The sequence below is a fragment of the Rhinatrema bivittatum genome, chromosome 19 (genome assembly GCF_901001135.1).
Source record: "Rhinatrema bivittatum chromosome 19, aRhiBiv1.1, whole genome shotgun sequence".
Lineage (NCBI taxonomy): Eukaryota > Metazoa > Chordata > Amphibia > Gymnophiona > Rhinatrematidae > Rhinatrema > Rhinatrema bivittatum.
This window is the reverse complement of record NC_042633.1, coordinates 4942620-4966840: the sequence shown is the minus strand read 5'-3', so window position 1 is coordinate 4966840 and position 24221 is coordinate 4942620. Positions and strand designations below refer to the sequence as shown.

The 24221-nt window shown below is 43.7% G+C and overlaps 1 protein-coding gene across 1 annotated transcript in view; it reads right to left on the bottom strand.

Annotated features, from left to right (window-relative positions):
* LOC115081078 (extracellular calcium-sensing receptor-like) overlaps window positions 1-19444 on the bottom strand; it is a 46522-nt gene extending 27078 nt beyond the window's left edge. Inside the window, exons 1-2 of the mRNA XM_029585589.1 lie at window positions 19293-19444; window positions 12986-13277 (exon numbers count right to left, since the gene is read on the bottom strand). Of these exons, the coding sequence (XP_029441449.1) occupies window positions 12986-13277; window positions 19293-19444 (444 nt within the window). The remainder of the gene's footprint in view (window positions 1-12985; window positions 13278-19292) is intronic.
* Window positions 19445-24221: the final 4777 nt, after the last annotated feature.

The window sequence follows — 24221 nt, the reverse complement described above, 5'->3', positions numbered from 1 at the left end:
ACAACAACGGGCCAAGGAGCAGCGCTCCTCTTGCCATAGTCCTGCCCATGGGCCATCGAGACCTGTATCCTCTCCCAAGATTTCTCGTCCAAATGTTCCCACCTGCGAACCTATGCAGCTGGGACGGGCCTCGCTTTCTGCTGAAGAAAGGCAACGTCGCAGTTCGTTGAAGTGTGTTTATATTGTGGTCAGAAGGGCCACTTCTTGGCACGCTGCCAGGAGTGTGCGAAAAACGCCAATGCCTAGGAGGTCCAGTAGAGCTCCTCCTAGACTGTGCTACAGCTCCTCAATGTACCGTCCCTGTTACCCTGGAATATCCTGGAGGATCGTTTGAGACTATGGCGTTCCTTGACTCGGGAGCCGGAGGTAATTTCATCCTGCAGGACCTAGTCTCTCAGTTGCACATCCCTACGCAAAGGCGGGAGGTCCCGTTATGAATTACCTCTATCCAGGGGACGCTCCTTCCAGGACCTGTCCTGATGTCCACGGCACCCGTTACTGTCTGCACCGGGGCGATCCATTTGGAGGAGATAGCCTTCCTAGTCTTGGATAAGGCTGTCCACCCTGTGGTACTAGGGTTGCCGTGGCTACAGAAGCACTCCCCCACGATTCAGTGGGATACGTTACAGATTGTCAAGTGGAGTCCTTTCTGCTTAGCTAATTGTATGAAAGTGCCTAAGATGTCCGCACTTCCGTTGATGCACTCTGCCTTAGGTCCTCCAGCACCTTATATAGAAACATAGAAACATAGAAACATAGAAATGACGGCAGAAGAAGACCAAATGGCCCATCCAGTCTGCCCAGCAAGCTTCCCTCATTTTTTCTCTCATACTTATCTGTTTCTCTTAGCTCTTGGTTCTAAATCCCTTCCACCCCCGCCATTAATGTAGAGAGCAGTGATGGAGCTGCATCCAAGTGAAATATCTAGCTTGATTAGTTAGAGGTAGTAGGGGTAGTAACCGCCGCAATAAGCAAGCTACACCCATTAGAGATGTGAATCGTGTCCTCGATCGTCTTAACGATCGATTTCGGCTGGGAGGGGGAGGGAATCATATTGTTGCCGTTTGGGGGGGTAAAATATCGTGAAAAATCGTGAAAAATCGTAAAAAATCGAAAAAACGTAAAATCGCAAAACCGGCACATTAAAACCCCCTAAAACCCACCCCCGACCCTTTAAATTAAATCCCCCACCCTCCCGACCCCCCCCCCCCCAATGACTTAAATAACTTGCGGGTCCAGCGGCGGTCCGGAACGGCAGCGGTCCGGAACGGGCTCCTGCTACTGAATCTTGTTGTCTTCGGCCGGCGCCATTTTCCAAAATGGCGCCGAAAAATGGCGGCGGCCATAGACGAACACGATTGGACAGCAGGAGGTCCTTCCGGACCCCCGCTGGACTTTTGGCAAGTCTTGTGGGGGTCAGAAGGCCCCCCCAAGCTGGCCAAAAGTTCCTGGAGGTCCAGCGGGGGTCAGGGAGCGATTTCCCGCCGCGAATCGTTTTCGTACGGAAAATGGCGCCGGCCATACGCGTATGGCCGGCGCCATTTTCCGTACGGAAAATGGCGCCGGCAGGAGATCGACTGCAGGAGGTCGTTCAGCGAGGCGCCGGAACCCTCGCTGAACGACCTCCTGCAGTCGATCTCCTGCCGGCGCCATTTTCCGTACGAAAACGATTCGCGGCGGGAAATCGCTCCCTGACCCCCGCTGGACCTCCAGGAACTTTTGGCCAGCTTGGGGGGGGCCGGTCTCCAAGTCTCACAAAACCCTTCTTCAGTACCTTAGAATTCAATGCTGTTTTAAGACCTTTGACACATTTTGTGTCATCTGAAAATCTGATCACTTTAATCATTCCCATTTCCAGATAATTTCTGAATATGTTCAACTTCATAGGTCCCAGTAGAAATCCCAGTAGTACTCCACTAATGACCTTGCTCCATTTGGAAAACTGACCATTTAATCCTACCCTCTGTTTCCTGTCATTTAACCAATTACTAATCTATCCTTTGACTTTTTAAATTTCCCAAGCAGTGTCTTATGGGAGACTTTGACAAAAACCTTCTGAAAATCTAAATACACTATGGGGTACTTTTCTTCGCGCACCAGGCACAAACAAGAGTACACCAGATTTTAATAAGATACGCGCGGAGCCGCACGTATCCTTTAAAATCCTGGGTCGGCACGCGCAAAGCTGTGCAAAATCGCCAGTCTACGCGCGCTGAGCCATCCAAAATCGGAGCGGCCTCGGAGGGAACTTTCCTTCCCCGCACCTTCCCCTCCTTTCCCTTACCTAACCCATCCTGTGTGATGTAACTGTAGTTGGGCAATGATAATCACAGTGACATTGCTTTTTATATTTGGAAGTTATCTAATTCAAGTACTGGAAATGTGGACATGCCTTCATTATTCTGCTTACTGAATCGTAGGGATGTGCAGAAGGAAAAAATGTGTTTCGATTTGGTTTTCGTTTCACAGGGACCCAAATCATTGCATTCATTTCATAGGGGGGGAAACCAATTTGTTGATTTGTTTTATTCATTTTCCGATTTCCCATTAAAGTCAATGGGGGAAGTATTTGCAGCCTATTTTTGGCTGTAGAATTGGAGTTTTCTTATCAATTCTGATGAAACATCTGGGTAGCAGTCATTAGAATGAGAAAAAAGCTCCAAGGTATTTAGACTGTGGCAAATTGGCATGAATAGCCTAAGGCACTTTCAATGGGCAAAGGGGTACCAGGAGTGGCAAGAGTGCTTTAACAGAGGTGCAAAGCAGCAGCGAGAGTGTCAAAAACACACCACAGCTTCAAAAGAGAGCACTTATAACAGATGCATGAACCCTCAAAGGCAGCACAACTGGCAAAGCGGCAAGACAAGTGGCATCAACAGCCTACAGCACAATGAAGGGGGAACATAGCAAGCAGAAAGACTAGCACCAACACACTGAGGAATCATGATAGTGGCAAGAACACCACAAGGAGTTGAATGAGTCATCTGGTGTATGGCAGCAAGGCAGAGTGGCAGAAATCTGATAGGGGCAAGACAGGCTGGCAGAGCGGAGGTAGTCAAGTCCCTGTGGTTTTGATAGGGGCAAGACTGGCTGGCCCCAGGGAGAGGTCCCTTTCCTTTGCACAGGAAAGGGCTCTCTAGAATGGGTTTGCCCCTAAAGTGGGGTGTTTCCATTGGTGTCTAGTGAGCTCTTGCTGGTCTTTTAAAATCTGGTGGAGTTAGCAGATATACAAACGAGAATTTTCAAGGCTGAGGGGGAGGAGGGTGCCATGAGAACAGCGGTTCAACATGGGTCAACAGGTACTAAGAGATAGGCCAGCTACCCTGGGGAGAGTTTGCTTTCCTTTGAGCAGGAAAGGGCTCCCCGGAATGGGTTGGCCCCTAGAGTGTATAATGGTACAAATTGTTAGGATTTAAGCATGTGCAAACAGATCATGACTTCCTGAGCAAGACGTAGGAAGTTCTCTACTCTGCCCTGGAAACTAAAAGAAAATTGTTTGTTTTAATTAAGGATTCATGCTGTGAAGGATTAGTATTTTGAATTGCCAGAGACTGAGGGTTCCCTTTGCAATGAGGGTTCAGCTGTTAGGACCAAAAGAAGTGCTGATGTCATCTCCTGCCCAAATCTACAATATCAACCTATGTTGACTTTGTAGTTTACACAGTGCCTCTGTAAACTATGGGAAGACAAAGGATGAACTAGAGTGCAACTACCACCAGTTTTCTATAGTACTAGAAACATTACTGTTGGCACCTAAGAAAGATTACGGGAACATGGCCCATATTATGAAGGTCATGAAAACTATTGAGCATATGAAATATGCAAGCTCCAAACATCTGAAGTCAGCTTTTTATGTTCTTACATTCCAAATGTGGACGGACAGGCACAGCGTTAGAGGTCAAGCCCTTTTAGGGATATAAGGCCTGGACGGATAGGCACAGAATTAGAGGTCAAGCCCTTGTAGAGACGTAAATCCTGGATGGACAGGAACAGCATTAGAGGTCAAGCCCTTTTAGGGACATAAGGCCTGGATGGACAGGCACAGCATTAGAGGTCAAGCCCTTGTAGGGACTTAAGGCCTGGACGGACAGGCACAGCATTCGAGGATAGAGGTCAAGCCCTCATAGGGATGTAAATCCTGGACGGACAGGCAGTCACAGCATTAGAAGATAGAAGTCAAGCCCTCGTAGGGACACCCAGTATTCTATAGTACTAGAAACATTACTGTTGGCATCTAAGAAAGATTTCGGGAACATGGCCCATATTATGAAGGTCATGAAAACTATTGAGCATATTGAAAATGCAAGCTCCAAACATCTGAAGCCAGCTTTTTATGTTCTTACATTCCAAATGTTGCAAAACAGGAAAAAAATATTCTGGAAAGAAGTGATGCACAAATACATGAAACTGAAAATAGAAATAGTAGAACAAAACTCAGGCACAGTGTTTGAGGTCAGGCCCTTTTAGGTACGTACGGCCTGGATAGTGGACGGACAGGCACAGCGTTTCAGGTCAGGTACATGTGCTGATATTATCTGGAGCATAGGAGGCAGTTGGAGCTGCTGCAAGGCTTTCAATTGCTTTTATTCATCTTGCCATTCAAAGGGAAAATTTGGAAACCCAAGCAAAGGCAGGTTTATTTTCAAAAGCACTAGCACGTCCATCAACTCTGGTGAAAGCATTGAGCAGTGAGGGCTTATGATATCCCCTGTCATTGAAAATACACGTTCACTGGGCACACTGGTTTGTGGACATGACAGATATCGCTGAGCCACTTTGGCTAGGTGTGGCCAGACAGTGGACGTGTGCCCAATATGCCAGCGGATCTGTCTGCATGTCCTCTGTGGGCTCTGAGAGATACCGTGTCACTGACAGTTGTGCTGGTGTCTCCTTTGCTTGGGTGGGCTGAGAGTCACTCATGCCAGCTGCTTTCTCTCTAGCCCATAACAGAACAGAGGATTCTTTATGGGCAACATGCCTTTGGCGAACTGAAGAGGAGGCTGACAGAGTGCTGACAGAGCGCTGACAGAGTGCTGCTCCAGCTTGGGCTAGCACAACTCTCTGAAGTGCCCGACGCTGTTTCCTCCTCTGCTTCATGCCTAATCTGTCTCTGCCTATGGTGCTCCTGATAACGAACTTTTGCTAACAGCAGGTCCTTCACAAATGAGAGACAATTGGACTGTAGGGTAAGTTTCCCTTTCACACGGGGATCACAGACTGTGGTGAGCATGTATGTGTGGTTGTTTGTTAAAGGCCTTAATCTCTCTTGCACCTGCTTCTGCCAAAAGTCCAGACAATGCAGCACCTCAGCTGTCATTCCCTCTTCCTGTTTAAAGCCTTCCAAATTTTCCTCCAGAAAATTAACTATAGGGATGATGTCAGCCAAGGTGGCACTTCTGGAACTCAGCTCCTCCATGACATCTTTGAAGGGCTGCAGGATTTTTACCAGCTGACTCATGTCTAACCAATCATGATGCCCTAGGGGATTCTGCACACCTATGTCCATTGTACCAGAAAGTTCATGAAAGGATGTCTGCAGCTCCACTAACCTCTGCAGCATCATATAGGTGGAATTCCATTGGGTGGCAATATCTTGAATGAGACGCTTGTGAGGCATCTCCAAATCAGTCTGCTTTTGTCGGAGAACCTGCCACGTCTTCACATTTCTGTGGAAGTGCGCTGCTATGTTCCTGCACTTGTGTATTAACGTATGCAGGTATTCATTCTCTTGGTGATTGGAATCCAACCCCAGAGCTGGCATCACTACCAGGTGCAGAGTGTGTGCAAAACTTCGGATGTTCTGAAAGCGGTCATCGGATATTGCCTTTACCATGTTTGCACCATTGTCTGTGACAAAGAACCCTGCTTGAGGATTCTTGCCTCGCTGGTGTAGTTGCCAGCCCGCCAGCATCTGTCTGATTCATGCTAGAATATTGGCTGAGGTATGGGCATCGTCCATCAGGTGGATGTGCAGTAAAGCCCACCTCCACCCTGATACATGTTCACTAACAGGCTGATTCAGAAAAACGCACGGGAGAGCGGGCGAGCGCCCGCTCTCCCGGCGCACACACAGGCCACTCTCCTGGACACGCGATTCAGGAGGGTGGCCTATGCAAATTAGGGCCCGCAGTAAAAGGAGGCGCTAGGGACACTAGCTTGTCCCTAGTGCCTCGTTTTTGACAGGAGCGGCGGCTGTCAGTGGGTTTGATAGCCGACGCTCAATTTTGCCAGCATCGGTTCTCAAACCCGCTGACAGCCATGGGTTCGGAAAACGGACGCCGGCATAACTGAGCGTCCGTCTTCCGACCGGCGGGCTGCGGGCCGATTTAAAACTTTTTTTTTTTTTACATTTTTCTTTTTTTTTTTTTAATTTTGGGGCCTCCGACTTAATATCGCCATGATATTAAGTCGGTGCACAGAAAAGCAGTTTTTACTGCTTTTCTGTGCATTTCCCTGGCGCCAGCAGAAACTAACGATAGCCTTTGGGCAGGCTTTAATTTCTGAAAATAAAATGTGCGGCTTGGCTGCACATTTTACTTTCTGTATCGTGCGGGAATAATTAATATGGCCATCAACTTGCAGTTGCATGTTGCGGGCGCTATTAATTTCGGGGGGGAGGGGGTTGGACGCGCATTTTTGACACGCTATTACCCCTTACTGAATAAGGGATAAAGCTAGCATGTCGAAAACGCGTGTCCAAATGTGGGTTTACAGTGTGCTCCACTGGAGCGCACTGTACTGTATCGGCCTGTAATAGAGCTGCTGCCCTTCCCTGCCTCAGCCAGGTCCCACCAGTGTGCTTTCAAGGAGAGGTAAGAGTGTGCAGCATTCAGTGCAGTCCAGATATCGCAGGTGAATTGCATACTCCCGTCTGCCTTAGCTAGCAGCACTTGGATGCGACTGCGACACTGGTTGTACAGGCTGGGGATGACCTTTCTGCTAAATGTGGTTCTGGAGGGACTTTGTATTTTAGAACTAAGACCTTCAGCAAATGCTTGAAACCCACATTCTCCACTATCTGCAAGGGCTGGTCGTCAAGGGAAATAATTTCCCCACTGCTCCTGGTTACAACTTTTGAGGCTGCCTGCCTCCTTCCCCGGGATAAGGTTACCGCACACCACCCCATTTCCTCCATGGTGGGTTGTCGCTTCTGCCACATGGCATGGGGCTGCTGGCCTGCCATCTGACTGCTAGAAGGGGCTGAGGGTGTGGGGTGACTCTGCTCCTTTTCAACCACTTTACGTTGCCTGGAAAAAGGGGTCCCCTGACTGGTACTGCCACCATCACCAGATAGCAGTACTGTTGTTGGGTGTTGCCTCTTCATATGATGCATCATGCCAAAATTAGATAGATGTCCCATTTGCTTGCCTCTGCTAATAGCCCTGGCACAGTAATTACACTGAGCAAAACGCGGGTCCTCCATCACTTTAAAGTGGCTCCAGATCGCAGATTTCTTTCATGATCCCTTCTCTATAGCCTTCGGGGTGGATGCTGGCACTGGAGCTGAAGTAGTGGGTCCACCCTGAGAAGCAATGCCAGGGACATCAGTCACACTCTGTGCCTGCACTGACTGCTCTTCCTCCTCCTCATCATCAGTTTCATCTCTCCTCTGCCGCACGGACGTGGAGGCTAAGACAGGACTAACTAATCCTCCTAAACCTTCTTCAGCTGTTACTGCTTCCATTTCTGATTATGAGAATCCCACACAAGATGATTCTTCATCGGAATCAGAAGCAAACAGTGCCTGCACTACATTGTCAACGCTAAGTCGAGTCTGCTGTCACACTGCTGCTTTTGGGTGTCACCATTTTGTCTGGCATGACTCAGCCTCCCCTTCCCTCACCTCCAAAACTACAGGGTCAGAAGCAGGTGGTGGCGATGCATCATCTTTAAATTTCATTTTTTTCCAGATGGAACTGTCTGCCCCTCCAGAGATTTTAGATTGGAACAAGTCCCTTTTTAACTTTAATGGGGGCTGTCACTGCCTTTTGAAGTGTCTCCTCTGCCAGTCCCAATCACTCGACTACGTCTAGCTTTCCCTGACATTATGGATTTAATGTCACTGCCTACTAGGGATTTCAATTATTTATTTATTTTTATTTATTTGAGTTTTTTCTATACCGGCATTCGTGAAGGGAATCGCATCATGCCGGTTTACAAATAACAAGGAGTGAACAACAATAAAGTGATAAAAAACATTAACAAGTGCTAAAAGAAGGGAAAATTGCAGTTACAATAAAACAGGGACATATTACAACTTGGAACAGAAGAAAAGGAAATAGTAATTTAACAGTGAAGAATAACTGGGAAAGCCTGCCAGTTTAAAAGGGATTGTACAATTGATGGGATTGTCAAAACTGTTGATTATCCTGAAGGGTGTTCTGAGTTAATTATATTGATTTTGGGTTTGATTGTTGTCTGGAAAGGCTTTCATAAATAACCAGGTCTTTAGTCTTTTTCTAAAAGTTGGAAGGCAGGGTTCCTGTCTCAGGTCTGGAGGGATGGAATTCCACAATGTAGGTCCTGCTGTAGAGAAAGCCCTGTCTCTAAGAGTCGTGTGGTGAAAGGTTTTAGCAGGGGGAACCTGTAATGAATCTCTGTAGGACTCTCGGATTGGTCTGGCGGAGGTATGTTTTTTAAATGGGATTTGGAGGTTAAGCGGAGAGAGTTGATGAAAAGCTTTGTAAATGGTGGTAATAGACTTATATAAGATTCTGTAATGAACTGGCAGCCAATGCAAGTCTTTGAGAATCGGAGTTATGTGTTCTCTTCTTCTTGTGTTTGTCAATATTCTTGCCGCAGTGTTCTGAACCATCTGAAGGGGTTTAGTGTGAGAAGCCGGTAGACCCAAAAGAATGGAATTGCAATAATCTAATTTAGAAAAGATTATTGATTGCAGGACTGTCCTGTAGTCGTGGGAGTGGAAAAGTGGTTTAATTCTTTTTAAGACATGCAGTTTATGAAAGCAGTCTTTAGTAGTTTGATTAACAAAAGATTTTAGATTTAGCCGATTATCAATGATGGCTCCTAAGTCTCTCACTTGTGATGTTTGAAAGCCGGTTGGTGGATTTGAGGCGAGGTTACTGTTTTCAGGCGAAATTATGAGAAGTTCGGTTTTAGAAGTATTCAAGATTAGATTTAGACTGGATAGGAGGTTGTCAATTTTTAGAAGGCAATCTTCCCAGACTTTTATGGTTCTTGTAAGGGATTCTTTGATAGGGATGATAATCTGAACGTCATCTGCGTATAGATAATATTTGAGGTTCAGATTAGTTAATAGTTGACATAAAGGGAGGAGGTAAATGTTAAAGAGCGTGGGAGAAAGGTAGGAGCCCTGAGGAACTCCTAGCGTGGAAGGATAAAACTGAGATTCTTTGTTATGTATTTTGACTTTATATCCTCTGTTTCCCAAGAATGATTTGAACCAGGCCAGTGCGGCGCCTGTTATTCCGATGTTCGCTAGTTGATTTATGAGGAGTGCGTGGTTAACAGTATCAAAGGCGGCAGATAGGTCGAGGAGTATCAGCAGGTAGGCATGACCTTTGTCCAGGCCCATGATGATGTAATCTGTTAGTGATATGAGAAGTGATTCCGTGCTTAAAGATTTACGGAAGCCATATTGAGGTGGGAGTAATATATTGTGGTCTTCAAGGTATTCTGATAGTCTGGCGTTAACTAATTTTTCCATTACCTTAGCAATGAACGGGAGGTTGGAGATTGGGCGAAAGTTTGAGGGGTCTTTGGGATTTAAATTAGGTTTTTTTAAGAGGGGTTTGATGGAAGCAATTTTCAGGTCATCTGGATAGATTCCTTGTGTTAAGGAACAATTGATAATGTCAGTCAGGGCCTTAGAGATGGTATCTGGAATTAGTAGCAGTAGTTTGGAAGGGATATGGTCAAATGGGTGAGAGGAAGGTTTCATTCTCTTCAAAACTGAGATTGTCTCTGATGTTGCAATAGGATCGAAAGCTTGTATAGAAGAGCCTTTGCAAGGATGAAGGTATGTGCTGAATGGAGCTATGGTGTTGGGTTTCAGCTGTGATTGCAGGTTGGAAATTTTGTTACTGAAGAAGCTGGCCAAATCCTCTGCTTTTTCGTGCGCTTGGTTGAGAGGGATGTCTGGTGGGTTGACTTGAGTTAAATTCGAAACGTAGGTAAAAAGGGCTTTTGAATCGAAAATGAGGTGATGGATTTTGTGAGCGTAGTAGTCCCTTTTTGTTTTTAATGTGGCGCTCTTGTATAGGTGGAGTGCAAGTTTGTAAGCTGAGAGGGAGGTCGTTGAAGGGGCTTTACGCCATTTATTTTCTTTTTGTCGAAGGGAGTGTTTGAGTTTTTGAAGTTCTTGGTTAAACCAGGGTTGTTTTTTGTAGGCATTGTGTTTCTGTTTTTTTGTTGCCAGAGGACATAGTTTATTTGCTGCCGTTTCTGTAATGTTGGACCATGAGTGGAGAGCTGAGTTGGGGGTAGAGATGTCTAAGCGAGGGAGTTCTAGAACAAGGTGTTCGTGTAGTTCATCGGAAGAACAAAGATTTCTGTAGGTAAATTGAGGTTGAGGATTGTGTTTGATACTGGACTGTGCCAGCGAAAATGTGGTGGAGATTAATGCGTGGTCTGACCATGGAACTGATTTGCATATGGGTGGTTCTGAGTGTGAGATGCCTGAGTTTACAAAGATGAGATCCAAAATGTGTCCTGCTCTGTGTGTGGGGTTATTGATTATCTGTTTGAATCCCATGGCGGTCATGGCGTTTAGGAAAGATTCACAGTTAGTAGAAGGCAAGGGATCATCCACATGTAAGTTAAAATCTCCCAATATGATGGCTGGAGACTCAAGGTTTAGGTGGGTGGCTATTAATTCTAGAATGGGGGAGACGTCTGAGTCCAGAAGTCCTGGGGGGGCATAGACAAGAATGATTTGCAGAAGGTCGGATTTGAAGAAGCCGGCTTCAATTTTGGTAGTAGCATAGATTGGGAATTGAGTAAGTCTCAGCTCTTTTTTAGCTACCAGGAGAATACCCCCACCCCTTTTTTTCTGTCTGGGAATAGAGAAGAAGTCGTGGGTATCAGTTGGGAGTTGGTTAATTAGTGCGGTGTCCGTATTCTTAAGCCATGTTTCCGTTATTGCACAGAGGTCCGGATTAGAGTCCAGTAGAAGGTCATTGAGTATTAGTGTTTTTTTTGTAAGAGATTGGGCGTTGAATAAAATCAAAGAGAAAAGAGCTAGGCCTAGAGTCTGTGTAAGAGGGGAAATCATGATTGGTATGAGTGATTTATAGGTATTTGGACGGGAAATCGCTAAGGGATTTCCTGTGAGAAAATGCCTATGTTGTAGAATTGGGATTGGGAGACCGGGAGGCATTGAAGCTTGTAGTTACTGTGTAGTTGGTTAGAGGAGAGATTGGTTGAGTTTGTAATATCCAAGAAGGGGTTGATGAGGATTTCTGGATGAGCGCTGGAAGAGCTCTGGATGATGATGCGCGCTGGACGAGTGATAGATGTGTTGGCGCTGTATATAATTAAAATAATTATTTCCAAAAGAGGCCCACTGGGGATTTGGCTTCAGAGAGCACCGCTGTCCCAATATACGTGAGTCTGCAAAAGTGCCCACTGGCCCACGAGGCTGTGCTTGGATGTACACCAAAACTGGGACCGCTGTATGCACACACCAGGCTTGTAACTACAAAAGAGGCCCACTAAAGATTTGGCTTCAGAGAGCATCCCTGTTCCAATATACGTGAGTCTGCAAAAGTTCCCACTGGCCCACGAGGCTGTGCCTGGATGTACACTAAAACTGGGACCGCTATATGCACACACCAAGAGGCCCACTTCATATTTGGCTTCAGAGAGCACTGTTGTCCCAATAATATATATGTGAATCTGCAAAACTGCCCAGGGCCCACTGATGCCCAGTGAGTCCACTGTCTTCTTGGCTTAAAAAAGCACAAAGAGACAGCCTGAGTTCAATAAAAAAAAAATGCAGTTAAATAAAAAGGATGGCTTGCTTGGCACAGCAGCAAATGGAGAAATATATTTTTCAATGGAAAATTCCATCAAAGTAGCTAGCAATTGAATATATCTCCCACCCACAACACCCAAATCCTGCTTGCAACCTACTCCAAGGGGTAAAATAAGCAGAAAAATGCGACTGCTAGCAGCTTCTCTCAGTGGCACAGAGAGACCGTCTCAGATCAATAAACAAAAGTGCTGTCAAAAAAAGCATGGCTAGCTGGCGGCAGCACTGCAGCAAAATCGAACAAATATCTTTTTCAATGGAAAATTCTATCAAAGTAGCTAGCAATTGAATATAGATTTGAGACACTCAGACCAACTCTGAGTGCAGCCACCTCTCCGGACCATCTCCCCAGATCATCCCCGCCAAGAAAGTGCGTGGCACAATGCGTGCTTAACATATAAATAGTGCTGCGTCATCAGGAATAGCGTCACAGAGCACTGAGTGAGAGCGGCGATTGACTGCATTACAAAAAATGCTTAGCTCTGATAGGTTGCATTCTGGTCTCCTTGCCAACCTGTCTGACCCACTCTATGACAGGGCTGTGAGGTCACTTATGACTCACAGGAAAGGGCTGGTTTTTGCTATCTCCTATTTCAAATGGCCGCTAAGAAATCACTGCGAGCCAAAAGAATGAAACTAATATATGTTGTATTCGTGGGGGATCGCGATGCATTTCGTGAACTCACGAATACAACGGATAGGGACTTATGCGTTGTGGATTGCCAATGCGTTGAAAACGAATGCACATCCCTACTGAATGGTGCCTTAAGGGTTTTCATTTCATCTGGAGAGTTGGAGTCTATGTTGGGATTTGCCTCATTGGATCTATTGATTTATACTTCCCAGTTCCCTAAGCAATGAAAGAATGGAAAGTCCATGGAAGCAATGAAGAAAAAATTAGGATGGTGTATATAAAATGCAGTCAAATGCTAGTGGGTCACTGACAGAGAGAGCAAGAGAAGAATTTCTTACCTGAGGGATCCTGTAAACCCCTGTTATCCTGGCCATGACCTCTGTCATTGAAGAGCGGCGCTCCCCGAGAATTCCTGCAAGATTACGTTGCGCCTCACACCTATAATTTGGGAATGTTGGCTTCCTTCCAGACAGTAGCTGCAGAGTGCCTTGGAGTGCAAATACGTCTGAAAGACAAGAGTCTAGAATCTGGAAGCCCAGGGTGTGGTTTGGCAGCAGATGCTGGTTCTGGTTAATTTCTTCTATGGCAAATAAGATGGCCAATATGTCACGGTAATACCGCATCTGAAAACTTTAGAAGGAAACCAGACTTCCATCATCATGTTTCACCATAGGGAAATGTTGTGTCAGCAAAATCTTGCTCCTTTCTTATAAACATAAATCGTTTCTAAGGAACCAAAAATAATCAAATATTTCAGACGCTCATAACTGTCTAGTGATATTATAGTGATGTTACACATACATCACATTTATATCAGTGACTAGTAAATAATTTAATTAATGGTTGATTGATGGCAATATATAATGACTGGTATTAAATATACCAGTCATTATATATTATAAAGATATAATACCAGTCAATATATAATTACTGGCATTAAAGATAATATTAATTAACTATTGATTTTTGATGCATAATTAATTGAGCTTGCACTGTTTATTGACTATTATCCACTGATGATTATGATTAATGATTATTAACTGCATTCATTTTTTATGAAAGATTATGAAATTATTTTTTTCACTACAGATTTATATTGTATTGATCATTCATTGATTAATGACTGATCATTTATTGATAATGGTATGATTATCTGTTGATTAAACTGTGATGAATGGAGTAACTAAAACTTGATTGGCCAAAATTTCATTAAGGATTATTGATTGATTAATGATTGGATTTTTATAAAAATGTGTTCTTCTAAACTGTGGATTAGCATATGCCATTAGCATTGAAAATTACCTGAGAAATTATACTCAAGATTCAAAAGAGACCACCAGGAATCTCTGCATGCCTAGAAAAATTCCATGGTAGACTTAACAAGGGGACAGAAGGCAAATGAAGACACTGCATCACCTTTTCTCTATCTCCTATCATGAATGGCAGTGAGTAATGATAGAACGGATCCTTAATGGGCTGAGGAAGGTGAGGCGCCAATAGATATTAGCTACGCTCCTTCCTACCAAAAATCCTCTAAATTCTCAATAAATTCATACAACATACTTTTACATTTTCAAATGTCACCAGGTTTTTGGCCTGCCAGTGTAAGAAAATGTGCTTCCTAATTCAATGCTGCATAAGAGGTTTCAGAGATGTTCAGATCATGGCTAGTCCCTCCTTCAGATGTAACTTTTGGGCTTCTTTTTTACTTACCTGACTGAGCTGCCAGTTTATGTGAGAAATTACGGAATCTACCATTGACATCTGAATAAGAACCTTTATGATGTCAATAGCTCAATTAAAACATAATAATTTAGACATATTTATTTATTTATTTAACAGCATTTCTATACTGGTATTTGTGTGAACATCATATCGGTTTACATCAAACAAAAGATAGAAATTACATCGAACAGGTGGGGAAAAACTGGAGCAGGGAGGGATATAACTGGAGGAGAGAAGGCGGAAGAAGTTTAACGGTTAACAGAGAAAGCAAAGCAATGATGTCGATAAAATTCAAGGTAGAATAAATAGTTAAAATAGATTATCTGAAAAAGCATTAAGATGAGGTAGACAAATCAAGGCCAAGTAAATCAAATCTGATTCGAGGCAGTTGGGGGGAGAGATAATGACAGGAAGGGTCCTATTCTGGGAAAGCCTGGTTGAATAGCCAGGTCTTTAATTTTTTTTGAAAATTTTGGGGCATGGCTCAAGACGGAGGTTTGGAGGTAGTTTGTTCCAACAGGTGGGGCCTGCAATAGATATGGCTCTATCTCTTGTTAAGGAGAGGTGTGCTTTTTTGAGGGAGGGTACTTGGAGCATACCACATATTTCTTGTGTAACAAGAAAGGCAAGAAATATAAAAACATAGCACCAAGAGGAACATCTAATTTGCCCCATCTCCATTTGTTGCAATATAACTAGAGTTTCTAGAGTAGATAAAGATGATAAATAAATAAATCTGCTGATTATGATGCTTAATTTTATTTGTATGCTTTTATATACCGAAGTTTAGCGTATGACCTTCACTCCGGTTTACAGGGATAACAACAGTTTACAGGTGTAACAACAACAGGTATAACACCAGTTTACAAAGAAGATCAACGTTTACATTCATAACTGTGGGAGGTGATGCAGGCCTTCACTCCAAAAAACAATTAAAAAACATAGGTTTATAAGAACAGACATGAGGATTAGAAAGTAACTGTGGGAGGTGTAAAAACAAGAGAAAAAATGAACCATCAAACTGTGTATGTTAATACAGCTGGGTATTGTCATGGTATTTATGTCATCAAGAGTTAGTGGTTTCACCGCGCGGTGATGTCTCGTGTTTTTTATAATTTACAATAGAGTAACAGCAATTGGACGTAATAGGCTCAACTGGGTATGATGCTGGTATACAACTTGGGTGGTGCTTGTGGGTAATAAAGTGCTTAACGGGGAATTAAGATTCTTGGGTATGGTAGAGTAATCGATTAGCCTATCCATTCTTTGTAGGCTTGTCTGAAAAGCTAGGTTTTGAGAAGTTTTCTAAATATTTTTGTGTTGTTCTGTAGTCTTAGGTTTTCCGGTAGAGAGTTCCAGAGGCGAGGTCCTGCTATTGATATAGCTCTTTTTCTTACGGTAGTGAATTTGGCGGTTGTGACTGATGAGATGTCTAGCTGTGCTTTGTTTGTTGATCTAGTGTTGCATTGAGAATTGAGTCGTTGTATAATGGTGTTTAGGCATTTATGACTGTTTCAGTGTTTACTATTGGTCCTTGTTAATTTCTGTGTCAGTTCACAAAATGGGCAGTTAAAATTCTGTCTCATTAATCTCTAAATATTTCTGGGGAAGACACCTGCATCAGTTCTAGGGGTAGATCATTCCAGTGCCTTATAAGCGTCACAGTAGAAAAAAGGTCAGGGGTCAGGCTGGAGGGGACAGAATGCTGCGGACAAGAGCGTCCTGGGGTTGGGCTGGAGAGGAAAGTGCTGGAGTGGGCAGAGAGTTCTGGGGTCAAGAGAGTATTGGTGTTAGGCTAAGGGGCAAAGTGCTGGGATTGGGCTGAGGGAAACAGAGATTGCTGGGAGAATCTTGGGAATGGGCTTTAGTCAGACAGTGGAGTAAAAGTGCTAGGGAAGGACCTCTTTACTAGTTATTTTTTAATGGGCAATTCTTCTTGGTTCATCTCTTGCAAAAACTTGGCATGTAGCATGATCAGCCCGAGGCAAAACTTTTCCAAGATTTTTCTCTCTTGTTCTGTACTCATCCAGAACTCCAATGGTGTACATGTTGTCTTGCTTGCTCAGGACACAAGGACTATAAGAACATAACGTATGTCATGATGGTTCAGACTCAGCATCCTGTATCTTACAGTGGACAGTCTAGTCCAGAAGTGCCCAGCATTTCCCAAAAAGAATATCTAAGAACATAAGAACATGCCATACTGGGTCAGACCAAGGGTCTATCAAGCCCAGCATCCTGTTTCCAACAGTGGCCAATCCAGGCCATATGAACCTGGCAAGTACCCAAAAACTAAGTCTATTCCATGTTACCGTTGCTAGTAATAGCGGTGGTTATTATCCAAGTCAACTTAATTAACAGCAGGTAATGGACTTCTCCTCCAAGAACTTATCCAATCCTCCTTTAAACACAGCTACACCAACTGCACTAACCACATCCTCTGGCAACAAATTCCAGAGCTCAACTGTGCGTTGAGTGAAAAAGAACTTTTCTCCGACTAGTTTCAAATGCGCCACATGCTAACTTCATGCAGTGCCCCCCAGTCCCTCCACTATCCGAAAGAGTAAAAAACCGATTCACATCTACCTGTTCTAGACCTCTCATGATTTTAAACAATTTATATTAAGTGTTTATTCCTTACACTGCTGTGCGATATCATACAGACTGCCACTCTGTGGGAGCCAACCCACAACAGATCATTAACTCCGCCTACGGAGTATTACAAATTGCTAGCTCCTCCCCTTGGGGGAGCAGCATTGAACACTATTGGACACTGAACGGATCATATCATCGCAAATCCAGGCAACAGTAAAGAGCTGACACTTCTTGCTGGGGGTCAAGAGAGTGCTGGGGTTGGGCTGGAGGGGAGACTATTGGCGGTCAGGCTGGATAAAGCAGAAAGTGCTAAATAGAGTGCTGAGGTTGTACTGGCAGAGAATGGTGGGTCAGGCTGGTGAGGGCAGACGGTTTTGGAGTCAAAAGAGTGCTGGGATCAGGCTGGAAGGATTAGGGTTAAGAGAATGTGGGTGTTGGGCTACAATCAGAGATTGGGAAAAGAGGTCAGGTGATTAACAAATGATTTAAATACATAAATAAATAAATGTATTAATTGATTGATTGATTTACACCCAAAGGTAGATATTGAAAGGCAAGCATTAAGCACAACGGCCTAAAAACTCCAAAGCATGGAGTGAGGCAAAAATCACAAGACACAGAGTGAAGGGTAAGGCAATGAGCACAGTGGCTTCAGTACAACAAGGCAGAGAGTGAGTGTTATGACATGAAGCAAATTGACATCAAAACCCCAGAGTACCCATCGGGGGTCAAAGGGCATCACTAACAGTGGCATTAACATTCGACACAACTGAGACAGGAGCAAAGCAGAAGAAACAGAGACATAACACTCAAGGCACTGTGAAAGGGGAAAAGCAGTACCAATAGTGGTCAGAGTTCCACGAGGCACTATGAGAGGGGCAGGCAGGCTGGGAAAGCCCCAGTGGCAGACCAACAAAGCAAGGCACTGAAACACGAGAGAGACAGGATGCTTATTTATTGTTTGTTTGTTAAAACAATTATAATACTCAAGTCAAATTTCTTGCTTCCTGCTAGGTACGTATCTTCATAAATAAATTAACAAACACTGTCACACATTTATCACCATATTAAATAACACATGGCTCATAAAACAAGAACGAGGTAAACAATATTACATGTTGACTATCACTAAACCTCTAAAAGCAGCATCAAAAATTTCCTTTTTAAAAGGTCCCAAAAACATGGATAAAGAAGAAAGCATAATAAATCATCTTTCTGTAACCTCAACTCTTCCAGAAGCATTTTCCAGTAGGTTGGGTCTGCGATCGAAAAGGCACAGGCTCTTGTGATGCTCAGGTGAGCCTCAGTGGTGAAAACCCACAGATTCACTAAATTCTCTCATCAACAGCTTCTAGCAGGAGCTCAGGCCTCAATCAAATCTTTCGTGATTACAGGGCCTTGACTGTGAATTGTTCAGAATTATGGGGAAGGGAAGAACAATGGCTTTTCCTAGAGAATGCTCCTCACACCCAGTAGATAGATTAAATTGCAGTGCCTCCTCTTACACAGTGACACCGTGACAACAGGCAACAGACCTACCCCTTCTTTTCTTTTCCAAACATTTTTAAAATGTGTTTCCTTGACTCTGATTTACAGCTTCATAATCACAACTTCTCTCTCTCTCTCTCTCTCTCTCTCTCTCTCTGAAATCCAAGAGATTAATGCTTTAAAATGGTGACTAGCTCAAAGTTGCTTTCAGTTTTAGGTAAAAAATTAAATGAGGAACTATTCTCAATCCATGCAGCTGCCAACTGGGATTAACAGTGCTTCACCTTGATTATTCCTCCTTCTTTATCTCTTCCTACCCTGGCCTGCCTTGCAATGAAATAAGTGCAGTTTTTTTCCTTACCCCATAGGCTTAAAAGGGATCCGCCAAAGAAATTGTTTGCTGTTTTTGGAGGCATCGCCCGTTTTTCTTTTTCTCTTGGAACAAAATGGACCAAAAATTATCCTTATTAATTCCAAATTAATGCATATCCGTAAACTAAATAATGCCGCTAAAAGTGCACGTGTTGTTCTGCAACATGTGTCCTTTTATCTACTTTTAAAAGAGGCAATTTCTGGGATGTATTTAGGTTTGGGGAGGAAAATGACATATGCTGATTTTATTTTCAACACTATGCATCACGTTATTTTCAAAAATGCACAAAAAATAGGTTCAAAAGTCCATACTTTCTCTTTGTCACTTGGTGCATAGCTAGAGTGGTAAAAATATCCATGGATTTTGTCTCATTGTGAATAGATTAAGAATGTCCTCCATGAATATGTCTCTTTCCTTGTTGGTAACAATCTAAGAATATGGTTCCTCCTGTAAGGAAGACTTACTTTTCACAGCGTGCAGGGCGAGGGATCTCTCTGAAGTCAAGGATGGGATAAACTATGCCAGAATGAGCTGCAGATATCACCCCTAGGGTAAAGTCTCCGTCCATGGAGACTGGGGTCATCTCTCGGAGCTCCAGCTGGCAGCCTGAGGCCATGGTTTCGCCTATGTGAACAGCGAGCAGCAGAAGAGTCACCCAACTGAAACGTCTCATATCCTCACCCTCTTTACAAAGCCTCTGGTTTTATCACTACCGCATGGGAAGCAAGGAAGATTCAAGAGAAAAAGGCGAGGAAAATAATAAAGTGATATGGAACTTATACAGAGATAAATCGAAGACACACGCTATAACGTGTAAAGAGAAGAGACTACGAAAATAATCAGAGAAAGTTCAAAAATATTAAATGAAAACTGGAGAGACATTATCAGAAAATAAACAGAGAAAGTTCAAATATGCAGACTGAGATCTAGAGAGTAAAAACCAAGGAAACAGGCTGATTAAGCTCATATAAATACAGTTTGAAATCTGGAAAGGAGATGTCATGACAAAGCTTGTCAATGATGAATAACTGTGCCACAGGGCTTTCTTTCAAACTGAAGGGTTTTTATATTCTCTCTCTGGAGACTTTTCACTGACCCCTGTAATTCTTCAGGTGCAATAAACACAAGGAGGTACACAGGTGACTTTCTTCTCTTATTACATGATGAGCAGGTGTGTGACTTATAATTACGGGGTCAGATGATAACCACAACCCGACTTGTCCTCTGGGATGTGTGGCAGAGGCACTCAGATCCTGTATTTTCTCCTTTCATTTTAGAAATAGAAGGATTAACTCTTTGGTGCTCAACAAGGAAGCCTTTCACCTCTTGGACTAGATGCTTCATGGGACTGGCAAAAGGATACAGTTTTTCACCTCCAGGGATGGATGACTGAGAAGACTGTGACAGTGTCACATACCCTGCTAAATCTAGGATGGTTCAGAGATTAGGCATAGAGATACATATCCGTTCACCTCTATCGTAAGATAGCTGAAGGGCTGGGCACAGAGATAGAACCTGTTAACTACTGAACTGGATGAGTCAAGAGACAGCCACAGGGATGCAAAATGTATTCCTCTGAGGCTAGGTGGCTTAGGACACTGGTATACAGATTTATTTATTTTATATTCTGCTTTTTGCAGCACTTCAAAGCGGATTACATTCAGGTACTGTAGGTATTTCCTTTTCCCCAGGGTGCTTACAATCAAGTTTGTACCTGAGGCAATGGAGGGTAAAGTGACTTGCCCAAGGTTACAAGGAGCAACAGTGGGACTTGAACTCTAGTCACCTGGTTTGTAGCCCACTGCTCTAACCACTGGGCTACTCCCCCACTCCTAGCAATAAGGTGCAGAGCCTTTATCCATTGGGACTGAATGATTCAGGAATGGGCACAGGGACACCAAGATTCTTGCCTCTAGGATTTGATGGATAGTCCCTGACAGTAACTTTCAAATGAACATGGTGTGTGTGTGTATGGGTGCGCGGTAAAATACGCTGAAATCTTATATCCTGTGTGCAGGTACACATGCATGCTATAAAATAGGATTAGCAGGTGTGTATGTGCCCCTAATTTTAAGCATTTACATTAACTGCAGAGACTTGTCAGCATTTAAAAGCACAAGTGAGGAGATTTTATAACATGCGTGCATGAAGGAAATGACCAGGTTCACCAGTTTGTCCAGTCATTCTCTAGGTCATCAAGACCAGCCCCTTGTTATTTAGCCTGCACACACCCCCAGTTTACCCAGACCCCCTCAAGCTATTCATATGTGGCTAGAAATACTATTTTTCAGACTTAAACCTGATCAATAGCAGAAGTAAATTCTGCATCAGGCTGCCAGCTGGAGCTCCGAGAGATGACCCCAGTCTCCATGGATGGAGACTTTACCCTAGGGGTGATATCTGTAGCTCATTCTGGCATAGTTTATCCCATCCTTGACTTCAGAGAGACCTCTCGCCCTGCACGCTGTGAAAAGTAAGTCTTCCTTACTTGAGGAACCATATTCTTAGATTGTTACCAACAAAGAAGGAGACATATTCATGGAGGAAATTCCTAATCTATTCAGATTGAGACAAAGTCCATGAATATTTTTACTATTATTCAGACTTATTATTCAAGTGACAAAGAGAAAGTATGGGGTCTTCTTAGTGTTTGTATACTTGCCAGGTACTTGTAGCCTGGATTGGCACCATTGGAGACAAGGTGCTGGGCTTCTGACCCAGTAGGACAACTTCTTTTGTTCTTATGTGCTGAAATGAACTGGACGCGTGCCACATTTGTTTCGCTACATGCATGCATATCTCTTGGCCCCACCACAGAACACACATGACCCGCCCCCAATCTGCTTCTTTTTCTCGATGCAAGATAACTTCAGTGCTGGGAAAAATAGCAGAAACTATCCTCAAGATCAAAATTGTAGAGCATATAGAAAGACATGATTTAATGGGACACAGTCAACATGGATTTACCCAAGGGAAGTCTTGCCTAACAAACCTGCTTCATTTTTTTGAAGGGGTTAATAAACATGTGGATAAAGGTGAACCAGTAGATGTAGTGTATTTGGATTTTCAGAAGGCGTTTGACAAAGTCCCTCATGAGAGGCTTCTACGAAAACTAAAAAGTCATGGGATAGGAGGCGATGTCCTTTCGTGGATTACAAACTGGTTAAAAGACTGGAAACAGAGAGTAGGACTAAATGGTCAATTTTCTCTGTGGAAATGGGTAAACAGTGGAGTACCTCAGGGATCTGTACTTGGACCGGTGCTTTTCAATATATATATCAATGATCTGGAAAGGAATACGATGAGTGACGTTATCAAATTTGCGGATGATACATTACAGGAGGACCTTGCAAGACTGGAAGATTGGGCATCCAAATGGCAGATGAAATTTAATGTGGACAAGTGCAAGGTGTTGCATATAGGGAAAAATAACCCTTGCTGTAGTTACATGATGTTAGGTTCCATATTAGGAGCTACCACCCAAGAAAGAGATCTAGGCGTCATAGTAGATAATACATTGAAATCGTCGGCTCAGTGTGCTGCAGCAGTCAAAAAAGCAAATAAAATGTTAGGAATTATTAGGAAGGGAATGGTTAATAAAACGGAAAATGTCATAATGCCTCTATATCGCTCCATGGTGAGACCACACCTTGAATACTGTGTACAATTCTGGTCGCCGTATCTCAAAAAAGATATAGTTGCAATGGAGAAGGTACAGAAAAGGGCAACCAAAATGATAAAGGGGATGGAACAGCTCCCCTATGAGGAAAGGCTGAAGAGGTTAGGGCTTTTCAGCTTGGAGAAGAGACGGCTGAGGGGGGATATCATAGAGGTCTTTAAGATCATGAGAGGTCTTGAACGAGTAGATGTGACTCGGTTATTTACACTTTCGAATAATAGAAGGACTAGGGGGCATTCCATGAATTTAGCAAGTAGCACATTTAAGACTAATCGGAGAAAATTCTTTTTCACTCAACGCACAATAAATCTCTGGAATTTGTTGCCAGAGGATGTGGTTAGTGCAGTTAGTGTAGCTGGGTTCAAAAAAGGTTTGGATAAGTTCTTGGAAGAGAAGTCCATTAACTGCTATTAATCAAGTTTACTTAGGGAATAGTCACTGCTATTAATTGCATCAGTGCATCAGTAGCATGGGATCTTCTAGGTGTTTGGGTAATTGCCAGGTTCTTGTGGCCTGGTTTGGCCTCTGTTGGAAACAGGATGCTGGGCTTGATGGACCCTTGGTCTGACCCAGCATGGCAATTTCTTATGTTCTTATGTTCTTATATTCGTGCATCAGTACTTGTGCACGTATGTGGCAGGCTTATAAAATTGGCTTGCCGCGAATAAGCGATACAAGCATGTGCATCTCCCACTTTTGGCATTTCACTTTTTAGATTGTAAACCCTCTGGGACTAGGGAAATACTTACAGTACCTGAATGTAATCCACTTTGTAGTGTCAATGTAACATTTTCAGCCAGCCCCAGGATGTCCCACGACTGGCCACACTCACCGCCCGACTCCATGACATGCTTGCAGCAAGGACATCCCCATTCTGTCTCCTCATTGGCTCCTTAGGCACGTGCTAAGGGGTGATATGGTCGTATTTCCTTGTTCCAGACAGTAGTCTGGCTGCAGCATTTTGCAGTTGTTGCAGGGATTTTAGGTGACTGGTCGGAAGTCCCAGAAGTAGGGAATTACAGTAATCAAGGTTTGAGAATATTAGTGATTGTAATACCGTTCTGTACTTATTGGCTTGTACTTATTGGCCCCGTGGCAGGAACTCTCTTCGCCGGTGCCTTCGGATGATGTCGGGTGGCTGGGTATTTAAGCCCAGCCGCAATTCCAGAACACTGCCTCAGCAACTGGTCCTCCAGCAACCTTGCAGGGCATGTTGCTTGTTCCTGATTCCTCTGTGCCTCGCTCCAGTCCCAGTCTTGCCTCATTCCCGCTCCTTACCTGCCCTTTCTCGGTCCTCTGCCTGCCTGACTGCCTGGTACTCTGCTAAGGACCCGGACCATTTTCTTCCCTGCTGCCTGGTACTGTCCTCTGCTATGGACCTCAACTACATCCTGCTTGCTGCCTGCTTTGATTCTATGTTGTTAACTGCTCTGGGCAGGTCTTGTATCTGAGTTGGGTGGTATATGAGAAATGAGTATCCAGCAGCAAAATTGTCAAGAAATGAGGGAAACACACAGGCAATAAATATACATATGGGAACCCTCATTTAGAATAATTCATGACCAGGCACCTCTGGCTAATAAATGCCTTCCTTGCCTTCTACTTAATCATGTCACCCTGAATAGAACAGTTTTATACTCATAAAATAATTTCGTTAGGTTATTTTTGATGCATTTATAACATAGACTTATCTCTGTGGTTCACTTGGAAAACT